The sequence below is a fragment of the Ricinus communis genome, chromosome 9, assembly GCF_019578655.1.
Source record: "Ricinus communis isolate WT05 ecotype wild-type chromosome 9, ASM1957865v1, whole genome shotgun sequence".
NCBI lineage: Eukaryota > Viridiplantae > Streptophyta > Magnoliopsida > Malpighiales > Euphorbiaceae > Ricinus > Ricinus communis.
In genome coordinates this window covers 23418790-23439342 of record NC_063264.1, presented here as the reverse complement: position 1 = coordinate 23439342, position 20553 = coordinate 23418790, and the positions used below count along the sequence as shown (strand labels likewise).

Genomic DNA, 20553 nt, shown 5'->3' with positions numbered 1-20553 from the left:
TTATGTCAGAAATCTGAAGCTTTTGACGTCTTCAAAAGGTTCAAACAGCGTGTGGAAAAGGAAAGTGGAGAATCCATAATCTGTTTGCGTACAGATAGAGGAGGGGAGTTCGCATCTCTCGAATTTAATAGCTTTTGTGCAGCAAATGGCATCAGAAGGCAGCTAATTGCTGCATACATGCCTCAACAAAATGGCACGGCAGAAAGGCGAAATAGAACTATTATGAATAACGTGAGGAGTATGCTATCGGAGAAAGAAGTACCAAAGATTTTCTGGGCCGAAGCTGTTCAATGGTGTGTCCATGTTATGAATAGAAGTATCACAGCTGCAATAATGAATAAAACTCCTGAAGAAGCATGGAGCAACATCAAACCAAGTGTCGATTACTTCAGAGTGTTTGGGTGTGTGGCTCATGTTCATATAGCTAATCAGAAGAGGGTCAAACTGGATGATAAAAGCTTCAGTTGTGTGCTATTTGGAGTAAGCTCAGAATCTAAGGCTTACAGACTTTATGATCCGATATCTAAGCGCATAATTATCAACAGAGATGTTATCTTCGAAGAAAATAAAAGTTGAAACTAGAATAACAACCATGAGCAATCAGGAGCAGGTACTCTAGACTGGGAAGAAGTCGAAATCGAAAAAGGAGATGAAGCCGATGAGCAGAATGATGAGTCTGCTGGTGAGGAAGAACAAGAGGAAGCCACACCACAAGCTGTGCAAGATGAGCTTCAAGATATAGCAGCTACACAAGATCGGGTGCGCAAACCTCCAACGTGGCTAGATGATTATGTTAGTGGAAGTGGTTTGAGTTCCTTAGAGGAAGAAGAAGTCAATAACTGGGTATTATTTACAGCCATAGACCCAGTTAATTTCAAAGAAGCTGTGAAGAGTACAAAATGGCAAGATGCAATGAATCAAGAAATTCAGGCCATTGAAAGAAATCAGACATGGGAGTTGGTGGAGCTGCCAAAGAATGCGAAGGAAATTGGTGTCAAATGGGTATTTAAAACTAAGTTCAATGAGCTTAGGAAGGTGGATAAATACAAAGCACGATTGGTAGCGAAAAGTTACGCACAAGAATATGGAGTAGACTATAATGAAGTCTTTGCTCCAGTAGCAAGATGGGACACCATTCGATTGGTAATTGCGCTTGCTGCACAAGAGGGTTGGAATCTATATCATCTAGATGTGAAAAGTGCGTTCTTACATGGAGAACTACTTGAGGAAGTATTTGTCAGTCAACCACAAGGCTTTGAAAGAAAAGGAGAGGAGCAGAAGGTGTATCGATTAAAGAAGGCCTTCTATGGTCTCAAACAGGCTCCAAGGGCATGGTATTCAAGAATCGAAGCATACTTCATGAAGGAAGGATTTGAAAGGTGCAATTTCGAACATACACTTTTTATTAAACATGGTATAGATAATAGAATTCTTATTATCAGTTTATATGTGGATGATCTTGTTTTTACTGGCAATGATGTTAATATGTTTGAAAGTTTTAAGAAATCTATGATGGAGGAGTTTGAAATGACTGATCTTGGGAAGATGAGGTTCTTTCTTGGAGTAGAAGTGTTGGAAAATGAAGAAGGAATTTTTATTAGCCAAAAGAAGTATGCTGCAGAAGTTCTCGAGCGTTTCGGTATGTTAGAGAGCAATGCTGTGAATAATCCAATTGTTCGTGGAATAAAGCTTGTGAAAGATGAATCTGGAATCAAAATCAACTCAACACTTTTCAAGCAGATTGTAGGCAGCCTTCGTTACTTAACTGTAACCAGACCTGACCTTATGTTTGTTACTGGTTTGATTAGCAGGTTTATGGAAAATCCTACACACTTACACCTGCAGGCTGCAAAGAGAGTTCTTCATTACATTAAAGGGACTCTTGATCTGGGAGTTTTCTACAAGAAGGGAGGGGAGACAACTTTAATTGGATACACTGATAGTGACTATGCAGGAGATCTTGATGATCGTAAGAGTACGTCTGGATATGTTTTTCTCCTAGAAGGTGGAGCTGTAGCATGGATGTCTAAAAAGCAGCCGGTCGTAACTTTATCAACAACCGGTATGTGCTGCGGGGAGTGTGGATGAGAAGACTACTGGAAACTGTCAAGCATCCTCAAAATGAAAGAACAACAATATTTTGTGACAATAGCTCAACTATCAAGCTTTCTAAGAATCCAAGATCGCATGCGAGGAGTAAGCACATCGATGTAAGGTTTCATTTTTTACGTAATCTTACGAATGAAGGAATTGTGGAACTAGTGCATTGTTCAACAGAAGATCAGATTGCAAATATCATGACCAAAGCTCTGAAATTGGAAACCTTCGAACGACTCAGAAAACAACTCGGTGTATGGTCAGCATGTGAGGTAAACTGCACGCAAGATGCATAACAGTTTACAGGAGGGATTTGTTAAAGTAGTCTTTAAAGATAAGTTAGTTTTAATAAAGACCTATTCCTAAGGGATGCCAAAGGAATATGAATTAGTTAGCTGAATTTTAGTATCTAGTTAGCAACGTGTTTAGTGGTAGATTTGTTAGCCAGCCATTATAAATATCTTTGTAGCAGAACTTTTTATTAAGTGTGTTTTTCTTTAAAGCTTCATATTCTTCACAAAGTATTCCATAATGCTGGTTAGGTCTTCTATAATTTTTTTTAAGCATATAGTTTGTTCAGAAAATGGCATTTCTAATAACGTGCTTTTTAATATTTTCAAATTTTCTTAAAAAATCTCAATATAATTAGTCCAACCAAACTAGAATGCACTTCCAATTGAAAGGGTTGAAGAAAATAGTTTTGAAAGAGAATGTTTCAATTTCTTTACACATTTTGTGTCGTAATATAAAGAGGGGAGAAATGTTTAAAGATTCCCGTTAGGTCATTGTGGGTGCCCACGTTTTTATATTTAATTTAATTTATTTTTTATTTATTGAAATATGATATCAATAAATATTAAAGCGAATAATATTATATAACAATATTAATAAATTAACAATTTATTTATATTATTGTGTGATTATTTTATTTATTTTATATTTAAAATTTTTATTTTATATATTATATATTATTTAGTTTATAATAATATTAGTATAAAATATAAACTTTGATATTTATGTTATTTTTATTTCCTTCTATATTAGTTATTTATAAAAATTATATAATATAATATTATAAATTTTTATCTTTATTATATACTAAGGCAAATAAACATTAGAAGTATATATATTTATTAATTTTAATTTATATCTATTTTATTGCATTAATAAGTTTGCTGACGTCTATATAATAATTATTTTTTTAAAAAAATTAAATTGTTAAAATTCTTACTACTTTTACTTTTTAATATCACATACATATAAATTAGAATTATTTTTTAATATTTATATTCACCGATAAATTCTCAAATGTATCATAAATTTTTTTTAATTGTTTTATTTATCCTGTTTGGTAAGTATTCGATCCTTTCACGTGCAATGGATTGCTGAGCATGCCAAAGGCTGACTACCTCAAACAAATTTATATGGATGCAATAAATGTAAAGTGCGCGAGCGTTTGACTTCTAATCTAGATGATTGCACATGTAATAAAAGAATCTAGATTATCTAGGCTTCTTAACTAAGTTGATGCAGTTTTGCTAAATCAACACACAAAGCTAATTAATGAGCTAAAATTTAAGCTAATAATGAGCTAAAATTTAAGCCAATAATGAGCTAAAGATGTAAGATTAAACTATGGGCATATAATTATGAGCTAAGAATGTGAAGTTGAGTTTAAGGAATAAAGTTATGAACTAAATTACTGTAAGCTAAGAGCGACGATGAAAAATATAAGCTAAGGAATAAGGTGCAATAAATATAAACTGAAACAGTCTAGAAAGCTTCAGAGATTTATTTGCATAAAGTAATTAACTTACGGATGTAATTGAATGCTGATGAACACTTGAGAGCTTTGAATGTACTGTAAATTAAAGCTGAGGATTACTTAGACTAAAGATTATTTTTTTAATCTACTGATAGTTTTCTAATCTAAAGATAAATGATAAAGATAAAGTTTATACACTTTGGTTGGTTGGTTAGTTACAAATTTCTCATTAAGGGATCCTTACCCCATGGATGGAGAGATGCCCTGACATATACTTCATTATTGGTTTGGTCCTCAATTAACTCCCCACATTGAAAACACGTACTGTTGCTTTTCACATTTTGCACATGTTCATGATATAACTTTCTTGCTTCACTTCCTTACTCTTTTCAATTTCTTGGCCTTATTTCTCTATATTTTCTGCTTCTGCTCAACTTCATGTCTCACACATTATAAATGTTTTTTTTTCTTCCATGGATATGCTTTACTTTCGCACCATTTCTCCTTGGCTGACACTTGTATTTCTTTCTTCTCACTTTTCAAGAACATGCTTCAAGCTTCTAGAAGACTCTGTAACTATTTTTCACATTTCCATTTCCTCATTTATCACATGTCAATAATCGTTAAGGATTATCAAACCAACTCTTGGCTAGTGGGCCGAGGATTTACACACGGGTCAGAATATATGGGTCAAAATCCATAGGCTTCAAGATTTAGATCAACATCAAATGGGCTTTCTATATGGACTTGACCAAAATTAATGGGCTTAAGCCAGTGCTAAATTTGGGTATAAATAATTGTCCGACATACAATAATATTGAAAGCCCTATCTATGTGGATAGATATCTCAAAAATTACTTTTAGCATCTATTAAGAATAATAAAAAAAATAATAGAGAAAGAATTAATTAATAATGAAATAATTTAATATTTACAAAATAAAATAATAGATTTTAAATTCTAAATATCCTTTAAAATATTCCATCAAAAATTAATTCTATAACCATTTAATTTTTTCTAAGATAATTAAGAGAGAAATCATATTTTAATTAGAAATAATCCAATTAAAATAAAAAAAATCCCTTAATTCTTCAACTAAACACTCTCTTATATTCCCCACCAATTTATTCTCATCCAAACTCTTAAATGATATATTCTATTTTAATTAGAATTTATTTAAAAGAAATCCAATTAAACCAAGAAAATAAGTTCTTAAATAATTCATCCAACCAAATACTCTCTTAATCAAACTTGTCCTAATCTTACTACAACTCCTTTTATATATCACAATACTCCCCCATATATATCCAGTTATATTTTATTTTATTTTTTCTTTATTTTCTTCTTAGAAAAGACCATAAAATTTCAAACACCTTTTAAAAAAAATACCATCGAGTTTATTATTCTTTTTTCTAGAAATGTCCAGCTGCCACTTGTCAGTGTTGACTGCCATCGGTATAAATTCTGTTGTAATTGTGTGGATGAATACTAGTAAATAAGTTATTGGTATATTGGATGAAATTATATTTTAATTGAGTTTTGATTAGTCATGCTTGCTACGGGTTTCGGTAGTCTTACGCCTACCCATTATTTAGCGCCGGTCACGGGCCCACAGATTGGGCCATAATATTATATATATAATTTTAAAGAGTCATATTATAAAATGACACTCCAATGCACTCTTTAATCTTTAAAATATAAATTAAAGAGTCAATTTGACTCTTTATAGGTAGAGAGTCAAACTTTGCTTTCTACTTTAGATTTAATAAATGCGATACAATTTTTTATGATTTGATTTTAATTGATATTTGTAATTCTTATTTTTTATTGATAAAAGATAAAAAGAAAAGAAAAGAAAAATTAAAACTATTAACGCCTACGAAAAAGTAAGACAAAAAATACAACATATAGAATCTATTGGATTTAAATAAAATATTTTATTTTTTATATTTAAATATTCTTTAAGATGCTTTTTAATATATAAATTATGCTCTTTAAAATAAAAGACATTAGTGGAGATGCTCTTGATAACTTAGTCTCAACACCTGAACTAAACTCTCTTTTGATAAATGTATATTTATATAAGTTAATAATAATTGATTAATTAATTATTTATATTAACTTTTAAAACATAGATTTCTTTTGACATATATGCTTATATTTTGATATGTGTATTTATATTTGATACATGAAATTTAAATTTATTTGTAATTTTTATTATTTTTTATTAATTTATTATTTAATAAGTTACATTCTTAATTAAATAATAATTTTAATTCTAAAAATATCATATCAATTATATTTTAATATTATATCAATTAAAAAATTAATTTTTTAATTAGATAATTCTTCTAATTATATCTTAAGTAATAATATACATTTTAATAATATATTAATTAATAGATTAGTTTTTTAATTAAATATTTCAATTTTAAAAAATAATATTTTTAATATTATATTTTCTATAACTTAATTTTTTAATTATGTAATAATTTTTAATTCTAAAACTTAATAATATCAATTATATTAATAGTATTAATTTATATAATATCAAAATTAATTAGTAAATATTTTTATTGAACTAATAAAATTGTAAAATACTAAAAATAAAAAATTAAATTTTTATTATTTTTAGAAATTATAAATAAATATTAAATATTTTATTATAATTTTATCATTAAATTTATTTAAACTAAAATAATAATAACGGTCAAATAATCTTTAACATTGGCAAAACCATACTTAAAGCTAAATGCATAATTATGTATCTAAATTTGTATCGATTAATCAATTTAACACTTTTATTTATTTCTATTTAATCTTCTGAATCGCTTGAATTTTATTTTTTTAATATTAAGCACATTTTTAACTTTTTTAATTTTACTTAATATACACTTAAATTTTATTTCTTTATAATATTTAAATATTTTTTATTCAATATATGAATTATCATAAAAAATATTAAAATATCTATTAAATTAAATCAAAAATAAAAATATTAAATTGATTAAATAATAATTATTAATTTTTATTTTAATTGTTTTTGTAATAAAAAACTCAGATCATAATTATTTTTCAAAAACACTGAAAAAGGGCTTAAACTAAAGTATCAAAATTGAAAATTGCAAGATTTAATAGAACCAAAATGAAATTAAACTGTTCAATTACATAAATCTGCATTTAGCATTCTTTTTCTCTTTTGAATTGAAATAGCAAAATCATCCTTTGAGTTTTTTAAGTTGTGAAATAGAAAAAAGGCTTTGAGAGTTTTGAAGTTTTCACAGCCAAAGTCACGTGCTTTAACCCCATCCACGTGACATGGAAGACCTAGTAGTCCCCATCTTTAAGCAACAAAGCAACCCAGTTGGAGGGAAGCTCATCTGGCCGTCCGTTTACCATCAAACGGTCACCATTAAAATGTTTAAACAAATAAATATGAAATATAAAAAGAAAAGGTTGAACTGAAAGGAAACAAAAAGAGAAGTGAAGAGAAAAAGCAAAATATTGGGTGAAGATAACAGAGAAAGCGCCGATTTTTGGATTTCATTTTCCAATCAAACTCAAAATCTAAAATAAACCCATTAATTTTAACCTGTTTATCTTTCACTTTCTCATTTTTCTCTGCAAAATTACCCCAAAACTCCTCTCAAGATTCTGCTATTATTGCTGCTTCTGGTTCACCTCTATGCAATGTAATCTAATGTAATGTCATGTGATGGGCTATCTCTTCCCTGTTATCTTTTTGTTTTGTTGAGACACTGTTATAGAATTATGATTGGATATTTTCAAGTTTTTGCTTTATATTTTTCCTTTTATTGGTTTCTCAGTAACCAAAACAAAGACTCTGTTTTTACTTTTGCTTTGTGTTTATATTTGGTGGGTTGCTGATTTTTCCTTTTTATGGGAATCTATGTTTCAAAATGCAGGCTGATTGGAGAGAATTTATCTTAGATTACACTTGCATCAACTACAGATCTTGAAGTGAGTCGCCCATTTTCCAAAATCACTGAAACATCTAAAGAAGTCTCTCTTTTTTGTTCCTCACACTTACCCTTTTCCATATAGTTTAGTTCCTATTGATTTGTTAATTGCAGAACTTCTAATTTAACCCTTTTTTGTTACTAACAAAATTTCCTTTTGAGTCTCTTTTGATTTGCCAAGGGTAAAATCCGATTTCTTTTATAAGTAATTAAGTTTTCTGTCTTTATTAACTTTTGTATGTCTCTGTACAGAGAGAAAGAGAATGGAGAAGGAAAAGAAGAGTACAGAGACTGATTTTCTGGTACAATGGGGAACCAAAAAAAGGCTTAGATGTGTCAAATTGAAAAAAGATCAAAACTTGGCTAACAAATCTAAACAAATTGATTCTTTGCCAAAGAAGAAATTATCATCTCATGTTGTCACTACTGAGAAAGAATCTTCTTCTCTTATCATCAAGTAAGAATCTCCTTCAGATTTTGTTAATTTTTTGTGTGAATCCAAAATGTTATTGAAAGCATTTGCTTAATGGTATATTGAGCTTTGCTTCTTCACTTTGTGGTTCTTTTGTGTTTTATTATTGGTAACTAGTCCTGGCTTTGGAAATAGTTGGATAGTCTTTGGAATGCTTAAGAATTGAACAATTTATCTGTTTGGATCTTTTACTGATTAGGGTTTGTATGCTTAGCTTAAGAAACAAGCCTTATGTTTTAGGAAGTGTTTTTTTTATAAGGAATGAAGTTTTACTTTGAGGCCTTTCTGTTTGATGAGAATTGTAGACGAATTCTAGAAAAACTTTGAAATTATACTACTGGTTCAGATTATAATAATTGTTTGTAGGGTGACTTTCATCTTCCATTTTGTTTTATATTGTATTGAAAACCATGTTAAAATTTGATCCAACTGCTGATTTTATTATTCTATATATGGTTACAGAGATTTTGATTTGTCAATGAACAATAAGAAGTCATCAGCATTGTCACCGGAGAAGGAAGATCGATACTATGCAACAAGGGGTTCATTGGGATTGGATGATAATAGCAAGGTTTTGATGGATAATGCGAGGGAGGCTAAAGGACATGTTTGGCCTAGGCTTTTTATCACATTGTCCAGCAAAGAGAAAGAAGAGGATTTCATGGCTATGAAGGGGTGCAAGCCTCCTCAGCGACCTAAGAAAAGGGCCAAGCTGATACAAAGAACTCTACTTGTAAGTTGTCCTCAATATACCCGTTAGAACTATAAGTTATCATTTGTCCTCTATAATTTTGGTTTTGGTCGATGTCTTTATTACTTCTCGATAACATTATGTAATTGCAGTTGGTAAGTCCAGGATCATGGTTAACAGATTTATGTCAGGAGAGGTATGAAGTGAGAGAGAAGAAGTCTTCCAAAAAGGTACTGCTTTGTCCTTTGATTTCCTTCGATGCTGTCTTTTCTTCAAATCTTGTATTTACATGTTCATGCAGTTGCTTATCAGATATTTGCTTGCTAGGAAAATGCAAGACAATCAATTTGAAATTTTGATCATCAGTTTCCATTTCTTGTGACCTAAGAAAATAATTCCTTCCAAATGAACTTTAATCAGAATGTACCCCCTCTTTTTCAGATTATATGATTGATTTGGGGTGTGGTGTTGTTTGATGCAGAGACCAAGAGGTCTGAAGGCAATGGGAAGTATGGAAAGTGATTCAGAAAGAGAGGTTTAGACATTTTTGGGCACTAACAGAGTCTCCAACATTTTTTATTTTTGATAGTTAGGAGGGACATTAGAAGTATATATCTTTTTCTTGAACAAAAGACAAAGAAAAACAAAGAGAAAACAAGAAAAAGGGAATAGGAGCAGCAGGGGTGTTTCTTGGTGGTTTTGTAGCAATGGCATTTTTTTTCTTTTAAATGTTTCTTTGCCTTTACTTTTTGCATTGTCACATGTCCTTTCTTCTATGCAACTATAAGGTTCTTTACATGTATAGCTTTGTTACATTATTTAAAGAAGATAAGCTCATGCCTCTCAAAGGGACTCTTGGGATATTATTATTGGCACTGCCTCATTTATTGCAGAAAACTAAGAGATCATTTGAGATGGCAATGCATGGTAATCTTATCCTAACTTTTAAAAAATAAAATAAATAATGAATGGAAAAATGATTTCTACCTTAATATTTTTATATTAACTTATTATATTAAGTGATATTAATTCATGGAATTCACTTTTAGAAGTGTATTTAGTAATTTAATAAACTCAAAAATATTGTATATAAGACAGTTTTATATAATTTGATGAGCAACCATATAAAATATAATGGGTAAATGATTTTTCTATTTTTTATAAATATATTTATTAAACCTTTTTTTTAAGTTTTTTTTTTATCAATATATCTATTTCTTTTAAAATTCAGTTTTTAGAATTTAAAAAAAATAAAAAGATTATTTTTAAAAGCTACTTCAGTAAAAGCAAGTCCAAATGCGTCTAGCTCATGCACATTTATAAGAAGGGTAATTATCCTCTAATTTTTACTCTAACATACAAGTAATTTATTTTATGCATTGATTTTATTATATTAAATTCATCTTATATTTTAATAAAATTAATTATTAATTTTTTAAATTCAAAATTAATATGATTAAAGGACTAATTAAAAAATAAAATTTAATTTAATTTTTGTATTTTTACCAAATATGAAATTTATTTAAAATTAATTTTTTTATTATGTGAAAAGAAAATTATTTATTTTAGTGTAACCAATAGATAGTTTTTGCAATTTAAATTGTGCTAAAACTTAGATAATCCTTAAAATTTAATTATTTTAAAAATGTTTATATTTAGAACAATATTATCAAATTAGTATATAATTTAGAATTAATTATTATATATCTCCTGAATTTACCTAATTCATTAGTCAGACATTTTATTTAATATAATATTTATATGTAACTCATTAAATACCCTTGTCTTAAAATGCTTTTGAAAGGACCCATATACCCCTAGACATATTTGGATATTACAAATGACATTTAAAAAAAAAAAACAAAGATTTGTATAACAATGGGTTATCTCACTCTCCTCCCATTTCCATTCTCTCTCGTTCCTTTCTCTAACACAGAACAAATTGAAAAAGAAAAATCCAACAAAATAAAAATGTTAGAGAAGCATTTCGTCACCTCTTCAATCTCTATACCCACTACAATCAAAACCACTTCAAACAATATCATCAATCTTCAAATTATAATACACTTCTTGATTTTTTCAGTGACCTCCTTCAACAATGTAGTACTATTCGACATTGTAAACAAATGCATACCCATGTGGCTGTCACTTCTGGCTGTTCCTCTGCTTTCTTGGCTGCGTTTAAAATATATCTGCCTATGCTCGTTTTGGGTATCTCTGTCGATGTCCAAAAAGTATTTGACACAATCCCTTTCGAGTGAGAATCTAATTTTACTTTATGGAATTCAATCTCGAGAGCTAATCTTTCTCATGAATGCTACGAAAACACCATTAAATTGTATGTTAAAATGAGAATGATTGGAACTTTAGGAGATGGGTCTATATGGGTAGTTTTAATTTGGGTAAAACAGTTCATGAGCATGTCTTAGAAATGGGATTTCAGAGATATCTCCATGTTGCCAATGAGTTAATAGGTATGCATACAAAATTGGATCGAATGAGAGATGCACGCAAGCTGCTCGATAGAATGAGTGTTAGAAATTACATCTCATGGAACAAGATGGTTTTAGCCTATGCGTTTAACTATGATTGCAGTGGTGCACTTGAGATTTTCTAAGGGACGGAGCCAAATCTTGTTACTTGGACATCATTGATTTCAAGTTACGTGTCTCCTACTTGGCATGAGAAAAAAGGCACAAATGAAGAGATTTTCTTAGTAGCAGAACCTATTGGAAAGAAGAATAACTTTACCTTCTGTTATAATAACAAATCAATGAAAGGGTAAATTAGGAAGTCAGTATATGGTTTTGGGGCCCATTAAAATAATTATGGGGATCCTGATTAACGAGTGTTTCATAGATGATCAGAAAGTGGATTTGTGCTTAGCGGGGAACCATGGACTGATAGAGCTTTCAATATTCAAGCTCTGATGGATGCCATGATAAAAGCTTGAAGACCAAAGCATTGGAAGTTACTGCTAAGGTCTGGGATGAAGGATTGTTTCTATTCCAGTTCTTGCATTGGAAGGATTTGAAAACTGTATTAAATGTGGAATCATGGCAATTTTCATAAAAATATTCTTATTCTTCAATGGGTTACGGGTTTAGAGCAACCATTACTAATTCAGTTATGATCTAAACTTTCTATGGAAGAGAAGATTACACGCCAGGATTAGTACTTATAAGGTTTGCCAAAAATTATTTGCTGAATTATTACCCTTATTTATAAAGAAATAAGATCAATAGCTATAATGAGATAAACTTAATTAATCCTAGAAACTAACAAGTTAATAGAATTAAATTAAGGTAGAAGTGAAATCAAAACCTAAACAATAAACTTTAATTTCAAGAACACTCAAAGAAATTCTTTAAGCAAAAATAAGGTTTATTATTCAATCAAAGGATGTCTTTGCCGAATTGGCTATACAACCTATTTATAGTGTTTTTAAACACTTAATAGCGAAATTAAATCCTAGAATATAGCCACATATTCGGCTGAAATAAAGTTCCTATTCTAAAAGAATTTCTAAATAAAAGACTTTTTAAAGAAATAAAACTTGAAGTAAAAGAAAACTCCTATTTTGACTTGGATTTGTTAAAAGAAAATTTCTATTTTGACATGGATTTTGACTTTGAATACTCAACCTTGGACTTGTGCTTTACGTTTGAACTTGAATTCATCACAAATCAGATATGATCTTCATGTCTTCACGTTGGGTTTTAATTCATGAATGAAATACAATTAATCAAAGTTGAATCTTGATCTTCTAAGTTCAATTCGCTAACCTTGCTTCTTGAATGCATCTTGTCTATCACGTGGACCATGAAAAAACAAAAGTCAACCTTGAATCTCTTGCTTCTAGCTCGTGTGATTGGACTCTCATACTTCAATGGATCCATTCGTGGCTTGCTTGGTGGTAAAGAATCAGTCTTGGTTTTATCAAGTTATCTATGGCTTCCTTATTGATTCAAGCATATAATATTCCATTGAAACTAATGAATAAAGCGACAACTGCTGCTCTCATTGAAAATAAAATTGGCAAGTTCATTAAGATAGAAGACACTGAGGATAATTACTGGGGTAAATTCTTGTGTTTTAAAACTGTTGATAAAGGGAATCAATATTAAGCCGGGCTCATCTGCCACTTGGATTAAATTGAAGTACGAAGTTTTACCAAATTTTTGTGGGATTTTTTCATAAATACCTTAAAAAGAGCAAAAATATCATTTTTACAGTTAAAAAATTTTCTTTTCTAAAAATACTGTAAGTTAAGATTTTATTTAAGAAATACTGTATAATTTATGAGCCACTCGTGAATAGGTATATATATAGGCACGCAATTTAAGACATCATTTTGTAAAACTTACTTGAATTATTTTCTTTCAACAATTATGTCTTTTCTCGTAGAGTCAAAAGAGTCGATAACTTTTTGAACTTTTCTTAAGATTTATATATATGTTATATTATAATTTTTCAGAGATTTATATTTTTGCCATACTATTTCAAAACTCATGAATCAATTAATCAATTGGTTGGTTGATGAACAAAAGTAATCTTTTAGTTGTTCGTATCTTAATATAGGTGTTAATAAGATTTTATCATATTATAATATTGAATATAAAAGAAATAATTATTAAAAAATTATAAAAATAATCACAACAATAATAAATTAGAATATATTTATATAATAAAAAAATATTTTTTATAAAATATTATGAATTATTAATATCAACTTAAAAATTGAGTTTATATTATAAATTTATTAAGAATATAATTTATTATTATATATATATATATTATAAGAATAATTTTCTTATAGATGTATAGTAAAAGGTATATGTTAGATATATATTTTATATTTTGTAATCAAAATTTAAATTTGTTCAACATATACTTTAATTTTAATATTTTTCAATATTAGTGTTTATTCAATGTAATGGAATACATTCAACTTATTTTAATATATGTTCTTTATATATAATATACTTATTACAATGTAAATAGTATACATTTTAAAATTTTGTGCATATATTTCACATATTTTTATACACATTTCATATATAACTAGTATATAATTATTTTACATATGTCAATTATATTTTAGACATTTTTTCAAAACAATGTACATCAAAAGGTATATATTAAGTGTGTATATATATATATATATATATATATATATATATATATATATATATATATATATATATATGTATATATATGTATTTCAAATATAAAAACCTAAATAGGTAAATTTTAAAAATTGATATATATTATACTTATTTTAGTATCTATTGCATATATTTATAATATATTTCAAATATTTATATCTTTTAAAAAAAAAGGCCAAAAATAACAACAAATGGTATACACTGAACAAAATATGGTATATAATAATTATATATTTGGTATATGTAACTATTTTAATTTACATAAATTACAATTTATAAAAATAAAAAAATAAACTCTTAGAAAATAGTATACATTATACTTATTTTATTATATGCTGGGATAAAATGTATATGTTAAATTTCAATTTATTTAATATATTTTAATTCTAAATTTTTTTCAATAGCAATGGATATAATACAAGTATTTATGTTATATAATAAAATATATTCAATTTATTTTGATATATGTTCTTTATATAACACATTTTGTATTTTTAGAAAAATATAAGTAAAATACAGTAAATAGTATACATTTCACGGATTATGATATATATTTCATATATATTTGATATACACATAGTATATAAATGGTATTTAAAATTACTTTTTAGTTTTTATTTTGTACTGTTAGTATCTACACATCTATAAACTTGGTTACTATTTAAAAAGTTTCACTAATTTTTTAAAACAAGCATATTATCAAACAACATAAGTGCAAAATATAATCTCATTTAATTAAATTTATTAGCCAACTCAAACGGTCATTTTATTGCTTGGCTATACATGGGTAGCACCATTACAAGATAAAAAAATTAAATTAAATTGAATAATTGTCATTAATTCTTAAATTAATGCTTCATACCTTCTTCTTTATTTGCTAGCCGTATAATAACCAACTTATTCTTCCTTTAATGGTGCAATAAATTTATTATCCTCATTCTCCTTCTTACTAATACTTTTGAACATAAATAGAAATGAAAAAGAAACAACAATATTGCACTATTACACATTAAGTTTCTAGCATATTAAAATAATAAATTTATAATTAAAAAAATATTCTCTTTTTAAAATTATATGAAAAATAATATCTATGCATATATTTTAGTATCTTTTGTATATATATATAGAATATATGTATATTGCATTTATTTTATTTTTTTACTCATCCCAACTGTCTAGATTAATTTTTTCAAGCTAATCATAACCCTTTCTTTAGTTACCACATTATCCCTTCCCTCACCTCTTTACATCTGTCTAATCTCTAGGGCTTGCATCAGTTTTCATGTAATTCTCATGCAAGAAACCATGCAACCCTATGTGAAATTTCTGAATCAGACCCGCCGTCAGCCATGAGTCTCATCTGTCTTAATTGCCGTGGGCTTGAGTACCCATGGTCAGTTTCAAGTTTTAGGAATTTTATTTCGTCTCAAAGTCCCACTTCAATCTTTTTTCAAGAAACAAAGCTTTTCAGCAACGAACTTGAGAGAACTAGAGTAAAATTTAGTATTGATGCAGTTATTGGTGTGGATTGTGATAGTAATTCAGGTTTTCATAGAGGTGGACATGCTTTGATGTGGAAAGATGAGGTTGAGGTCACTCTAAAATCCTTTTCACTACATCATATTGATATTGAGGTCAATTTTCCAAATGATGTTTCCTCATGGCACTTCAATAGAATATATGGATGGCCTAAAGGCCATTTAAGATGGAAAACTTGGGACATTCTTCGCCACTTACATTCCTTTTCTTCCCTTCCTTGTATAGTTGGCGGGGATCTTAATGAAATTCTATACCAGGATGAGAAACTTGGTGGAAACATCAGAGACTTCTTCAAAATTCAAAATTTCAGAGATGCTTTAGACTTTTGAGGATTGTGGGACATTGGGTTTTCAAGCCTAAAGTACATGTGGTGTAATGGAAGAATGGGTAGGGATTTGATTCAAGAAAGGCTTGATCGAAACACTGCTTCAGACTCTTCATTTTCGGTTCTGAACTTGGCAAGATGTGGATCAGATCATGGTTCTATCATTATGGTTCTGAATTCTATTCGAGCTAAAAAAAGAAATAGTAGGAAAATATATAGATTTCAAGAGATGTGGCTTAGGGAATCTAAGTGTAAAGATATTGTCCATCGCTCCTGGTTAAATTCAGCTTACATGCATGGTATATCAGGAGTAATCTCTCGTTTTGAAACATGCGGCCATGATCTTAAGCAATGGGAGAGAGCTCGCTTTGGGTCAGTTATGAAAATAGTCCAGTCTTTAAAATTAGAGCTGTAGGATTTATAATCAACTGCTAGACGGATAAGAACAATACTGAACAAGGACTTGTGCAAAGGTCTTCTGAAATGTTGTATCGAGAAGAAGTAATGTGGAGACAAAGAGCGAAGATGAGTTGGCTAAAGAATGGAGACCGTAACAATGCTTTTTTTTTTTCATAAAAAAGCAAACCACTGGCAGAAGAGGAATCATATTTCCTTTATGTTTTATGACTCGGGGAGAAGGTCTGAGGAGGAAGCTGATATTGCCATAGTCATGACAAACTACTTTAAAGACCTATTTTCAGCATCCGGCTCCCTTGCAATGAATGATCTATTACAAGTAGTGGAACCAAAGGTGACTGTGGAAATGAGTGAATCTTTGTTTGACCCTTATTCAAGAGAAGAAGTGATAACTGCTATTAAACAGATCCACCTTAGAAAAGCCCCGAGTCCAGATGGTAAGTCTGCCTTATTTTTTCATACTTTTTGGGATATTCTTTGTGATGATATTCTCTTGATTGTTCTTGATATTTTAAATAATGCTGCAGACCCCTCTTACTTGAACCATACTTTTATTACCCTCATCCCAAAAATTAAAAAACCAAGAGTGATAAAAGATTTCAGACCTATTAGCCTTTGTAATGTGATTTTCAAAACTATTATACTAATAGATTGAAGTTACTCCTTCCTGTTATTATCCACCTTTTCCAATCTGCTTTTATGCCTGGCCATTTAATTACAGATAATGCTTTAATAGCCTTGAGATCTTTCACTATATGAATCATAAGAAAAAAGGGGAAAAAGGTTTTATTATCTTAAAATTGGACATGAGTAAAGCCTATGATAGAGTTGAATGGTCTTTTATTGAAGGAATGATGTTAAAATTGGGTTTCCATACTTCCTTTATTTCTTTGGTTTTAAGATGTGTTTCCCACTTCTAGTTAATGGTAGAAGAAAGGGAAAAAAAGGTTTTATAGCTTTAAAGTTGGACATAAGCAAAGCATATAATAGAGTTGAATGGCCTTCTATTGAAGGAATGATGTTAAAGTTAGGCTTCCATACTTCCTTTGTTTCTTTGATTATAAGATGTGTTTCCATAGTGTCATATTCATTTCTAGTTAATGGTGTTCCTTGCCCTAAACTTGTGCCTCAAAGGGGCCTCCGTCAAGAAGATGCCTTATTTCCATATTTATTTCTCATTTGTGCTGAAGGTTTCTCTTCTCTTATTTGTCATACAGAGACAACTAATCTGTTACATGGGATCCGAATAAATTTTAGAGCCCCTGTTGTTTCTCATTTGTTTTTTGCAGATGATAGTATTCTCTTTGCAAGGGCAAATTCTGAGGAATGTCAGATAATTAAATCCATCCTTCACACATATGAGATGGCTTCGGATCAACAAATAAATTTGGAGAAATCGGTGATAACTTTCAGTTTTAATGTTCCTAATAGAAGCAAGAATGATCTTTAAAGAATTCTGGGTGTCAAGATGGTGTCCAACCACAGTAGATATCTTAGGTTGCCAGCTGCCATTGGTTGTTCAAAGGACAATTTTGTTTCCCTTGTTGAAAGAGTTAGCAACAAATTGAAGAATTGTAAAGAGAAAACTCTATCACGTGCAGGAAAAGAAATGCTATTAAAATCCGTCATTCAAGCTATCTCAACATACATGATGAGTTGCTTTCTCATTCCACAAGGAGTATGTGAGAAAATTGAATCTCTAATGGCAAACTTCTTTTACGGTTAGAAACGAGAGTAATAGGAAGATTCATTGGTGTAGTTGGAATAAACTGGGGCAGTTAAAGAAACAAGGAGGTCTTGGCTTTATGGATATGAGAGCTTTTAATTTGGCTATGTTGTCCAAGCAAGCTTGGAGACATAATTATGACAATAATTCTCTTCTTTACCACCTGTATAAAGCCAGATATTTTTCTCACTGCCCTTTCATACAGGCACCGGTTGGAATAATAGTAGCTATGCCTGGCGAAGTATTTGTGCAGCTCGGGGCGTGGTGAATGAGGGCCTGATTTGGGTGGTCGGTGGAGGTAGAGGAATTAAGATATGGCATGATAGATGGTTTCCTAATGAGTACGGCAGGAAAGTTATTTCTTCTTGCCGAATTTTATCAACTGATGCAGTAGTGAAGGAGCTTCTTTTAGAGAATCCTAAACGATGGAATAAGCCATTAATTGATTCAATTTTTCTCCCATTTGCAGCTGCCCAGATTAAAGTGTTGCCACTATCCAGAAGTAGAGGTGAGAATGTTATGTCATGGAGATTTGATAAGAAAGGTCGGTTCTCCATGAAAAAGGGCTTACCGTGGATTGCAAGCATCTCATGTTGCTGTCCTTCTTTGTCCTCTCATGAAGATGGTTGGAATTTAATTTGGAAGCAAAGTATCCACCCAAATATCAAGTTCCTTATTTGTAGGATTTGCAAGAATCTGCTCCCTACTACTACAACTCTCCAAGGACGAGGTATCAAGCTTAATAACATGTGGAAGCTCTGTTCTAGTGCTCCAAAAACTTACATTTGTTTAAGGATTGTCCTTTTTCCAGAAATGTTTGGAGTTGCTGCACTTATGATATTCCCCTCTCTCCTGAGTTTCCTTCTTTTGCCAGTTGGTTTACTGATGTTCGAAGCTTGGCTGATTCAGTTCCATATTCTCCATTATGTGTCTTATATGGTGTCTGTGAAAGACTAGAATCTTTTGGCATTTGAAGGAAAACTGATGCAACCTTAGGCGATTATGGAGATCTTAATTATTAATTATTGTTTTCTTCTTTTAACCAAACTTGACCTTTTATCTATTCTAAGATCAAAAAGTTAGATTTTCAATTCCTGAAATTATTCTATTTAAAAATAGCTTAACTCTTGCGAATACACTTTAAATTTCGAAATGAGGGTTTTATTTTATGAGCATTTTCATATTTTTTTTATGTGATCTTTTTTTTTTCAACAAAATTCATAATGAATACACCTTAATATCAAATTGGGAGTTTTATTTATTATATGGGAATTTTCGTATATTCTTTTATGGGATCTCTTTTTTCAACAAAATTCACATTGAATTTTGTTTGGGAGGTACAAAAAAAATATTACTAATTAAAAAATTATTTTTTATATAATTTCAGTCTATCATATTATCCATTGATAAATTGAATTGAATTCAACGTTAACACATTATATTATTAAATGAAGAAATTTTAGATAAATTTAATCTACCTTATTTATTAATTATTGTCTTTACATTGGTTGTTTCTTTTTTTGTTTTGGATATTTAATGGTACATAATAATTCAGTAGTAAAGAAAATACTTAATAAATAATATTATATGATATTGATAACATTTAATTAGTCGTATTTATAAATAGCGAGGTAGACTAAGCCAATCTAAAAATTATATATTAAATATAGCATTTATATGGGTTAGATTATATATTACAACTAATTGCATGATTGAAAAAATAATACGAATTCAATAATTAATAATAATACCACATAGCATCGTGTAATTCAATAGATAACAAGGTGATGGGCTCAAATTTTTGCTAATTAGAATTGGATTTAGTTCATCGTTCAGATTGTTGCTAATTAGAAGACAACTAATCACTAAATTAGCCCAACAAGAACTTTTTAATATTCTTTTCTTACAAAAACTTTTTAGACAAGTTTAATTGAACCCCTTTCTATCATGTGAGGGGACAAAAGTAGGTAGGGTGATTTGAGTATTAGGCTAATGCATGCATATGATTAAAACAACCATGCTTTGTTCCTTTTTAACCAAACACATGCAACATCTAAGATTTCACACTTCTACACAACAAATAAGGCATTAGTCTTTCATTTTAAAGAAAGAAAATCATCTAATCATGAAAATTTTTAGATTCAAAATACTCACTCATCTCATGGTCCCTTCTTCTCTTATTCAGCTTGGGGTTATGGAAGTTTTATTGAAGTATCAATCTTTAATTTCATTCAATTCAAATAAATACTTCCATCATTGTATATTTTAAACAAAAAATGTAATGAAATCAACAATGATGAAAAGTGGGTCTTGTGAATAAACTTTCATGCAGTCCAAAACAAAATACTAATAGAAGATCTTATATTTGTAGATG

The 20553-nt window shown here is 29.5% G+C and overlaps 1 protein-coding gene across 3 annotated transcripts; it reads left to right on the top strand.

Moving 5' to 3' along the window:
• Positions 1–7320: 7320 nt before the first annotated feature.
• Positions 7321–9868, top strand: LOC8282182. 3 transcript variants are annotated; one of them, XM_025158126.2, is made up of 6 exons: positions 7321–7563; positions 7788–7842; positions 8094–8298; positions 8776–9046; positions 9157–9234; positions 9446–9868. In XM_025158126.2, the coding sequence occupies exons 3-6, from the start codon at positions 8105–8107 to the stop codon at positions 9452–9454; spliced, it is 552 nt and encodes a 183-aa protein (XP_025013894.2). In that variant the 5' UTR covers positions 7321–7563; positions 7788–7842; positions 8094–8104; the 3' UTR covers positions 9455–9868. The 3 variants fall into 3 exon arrangements, with proteins under 3 accessions (XP_025013894.2, XP_002523424.2, XP_015577399.2); XM_002523378.4 differs by having other exon boundaries at positions 7324–7563; positions 9486–9868; XM_015721913.3 differs by lacking the exon at positions 7788–7842 and having other exon boundaries at positions 7324–7563; positions 9486–9868.
• The last annotated feature ends 10685 nt before the right edge of the window (positions 9869–20553 follow it).

Coding starts and splice junctions, on each gene's coding strand:
- LOC8282182 (XM_015721913.3), top strand. CDS start 8,105: ATGGAGAAGGAAAAGAAGAGTACAGAGACTGATTTTCTGGTACAATGG. Junction 8,299..8,775: donor TCTTCTTCTCTTATCATCAA/GTAAGAATCTCC, acceptor ATATGGTTACAG/AGATTTTGATTTGTCAATGA. Junction 9,235..9,485: donor AGAAGAAGTCTTCCAAAAAG/GTACTGCTTTGT, acceptor TGTTTGATGCAG/AGACCAAGAGGTCTGAAGGC.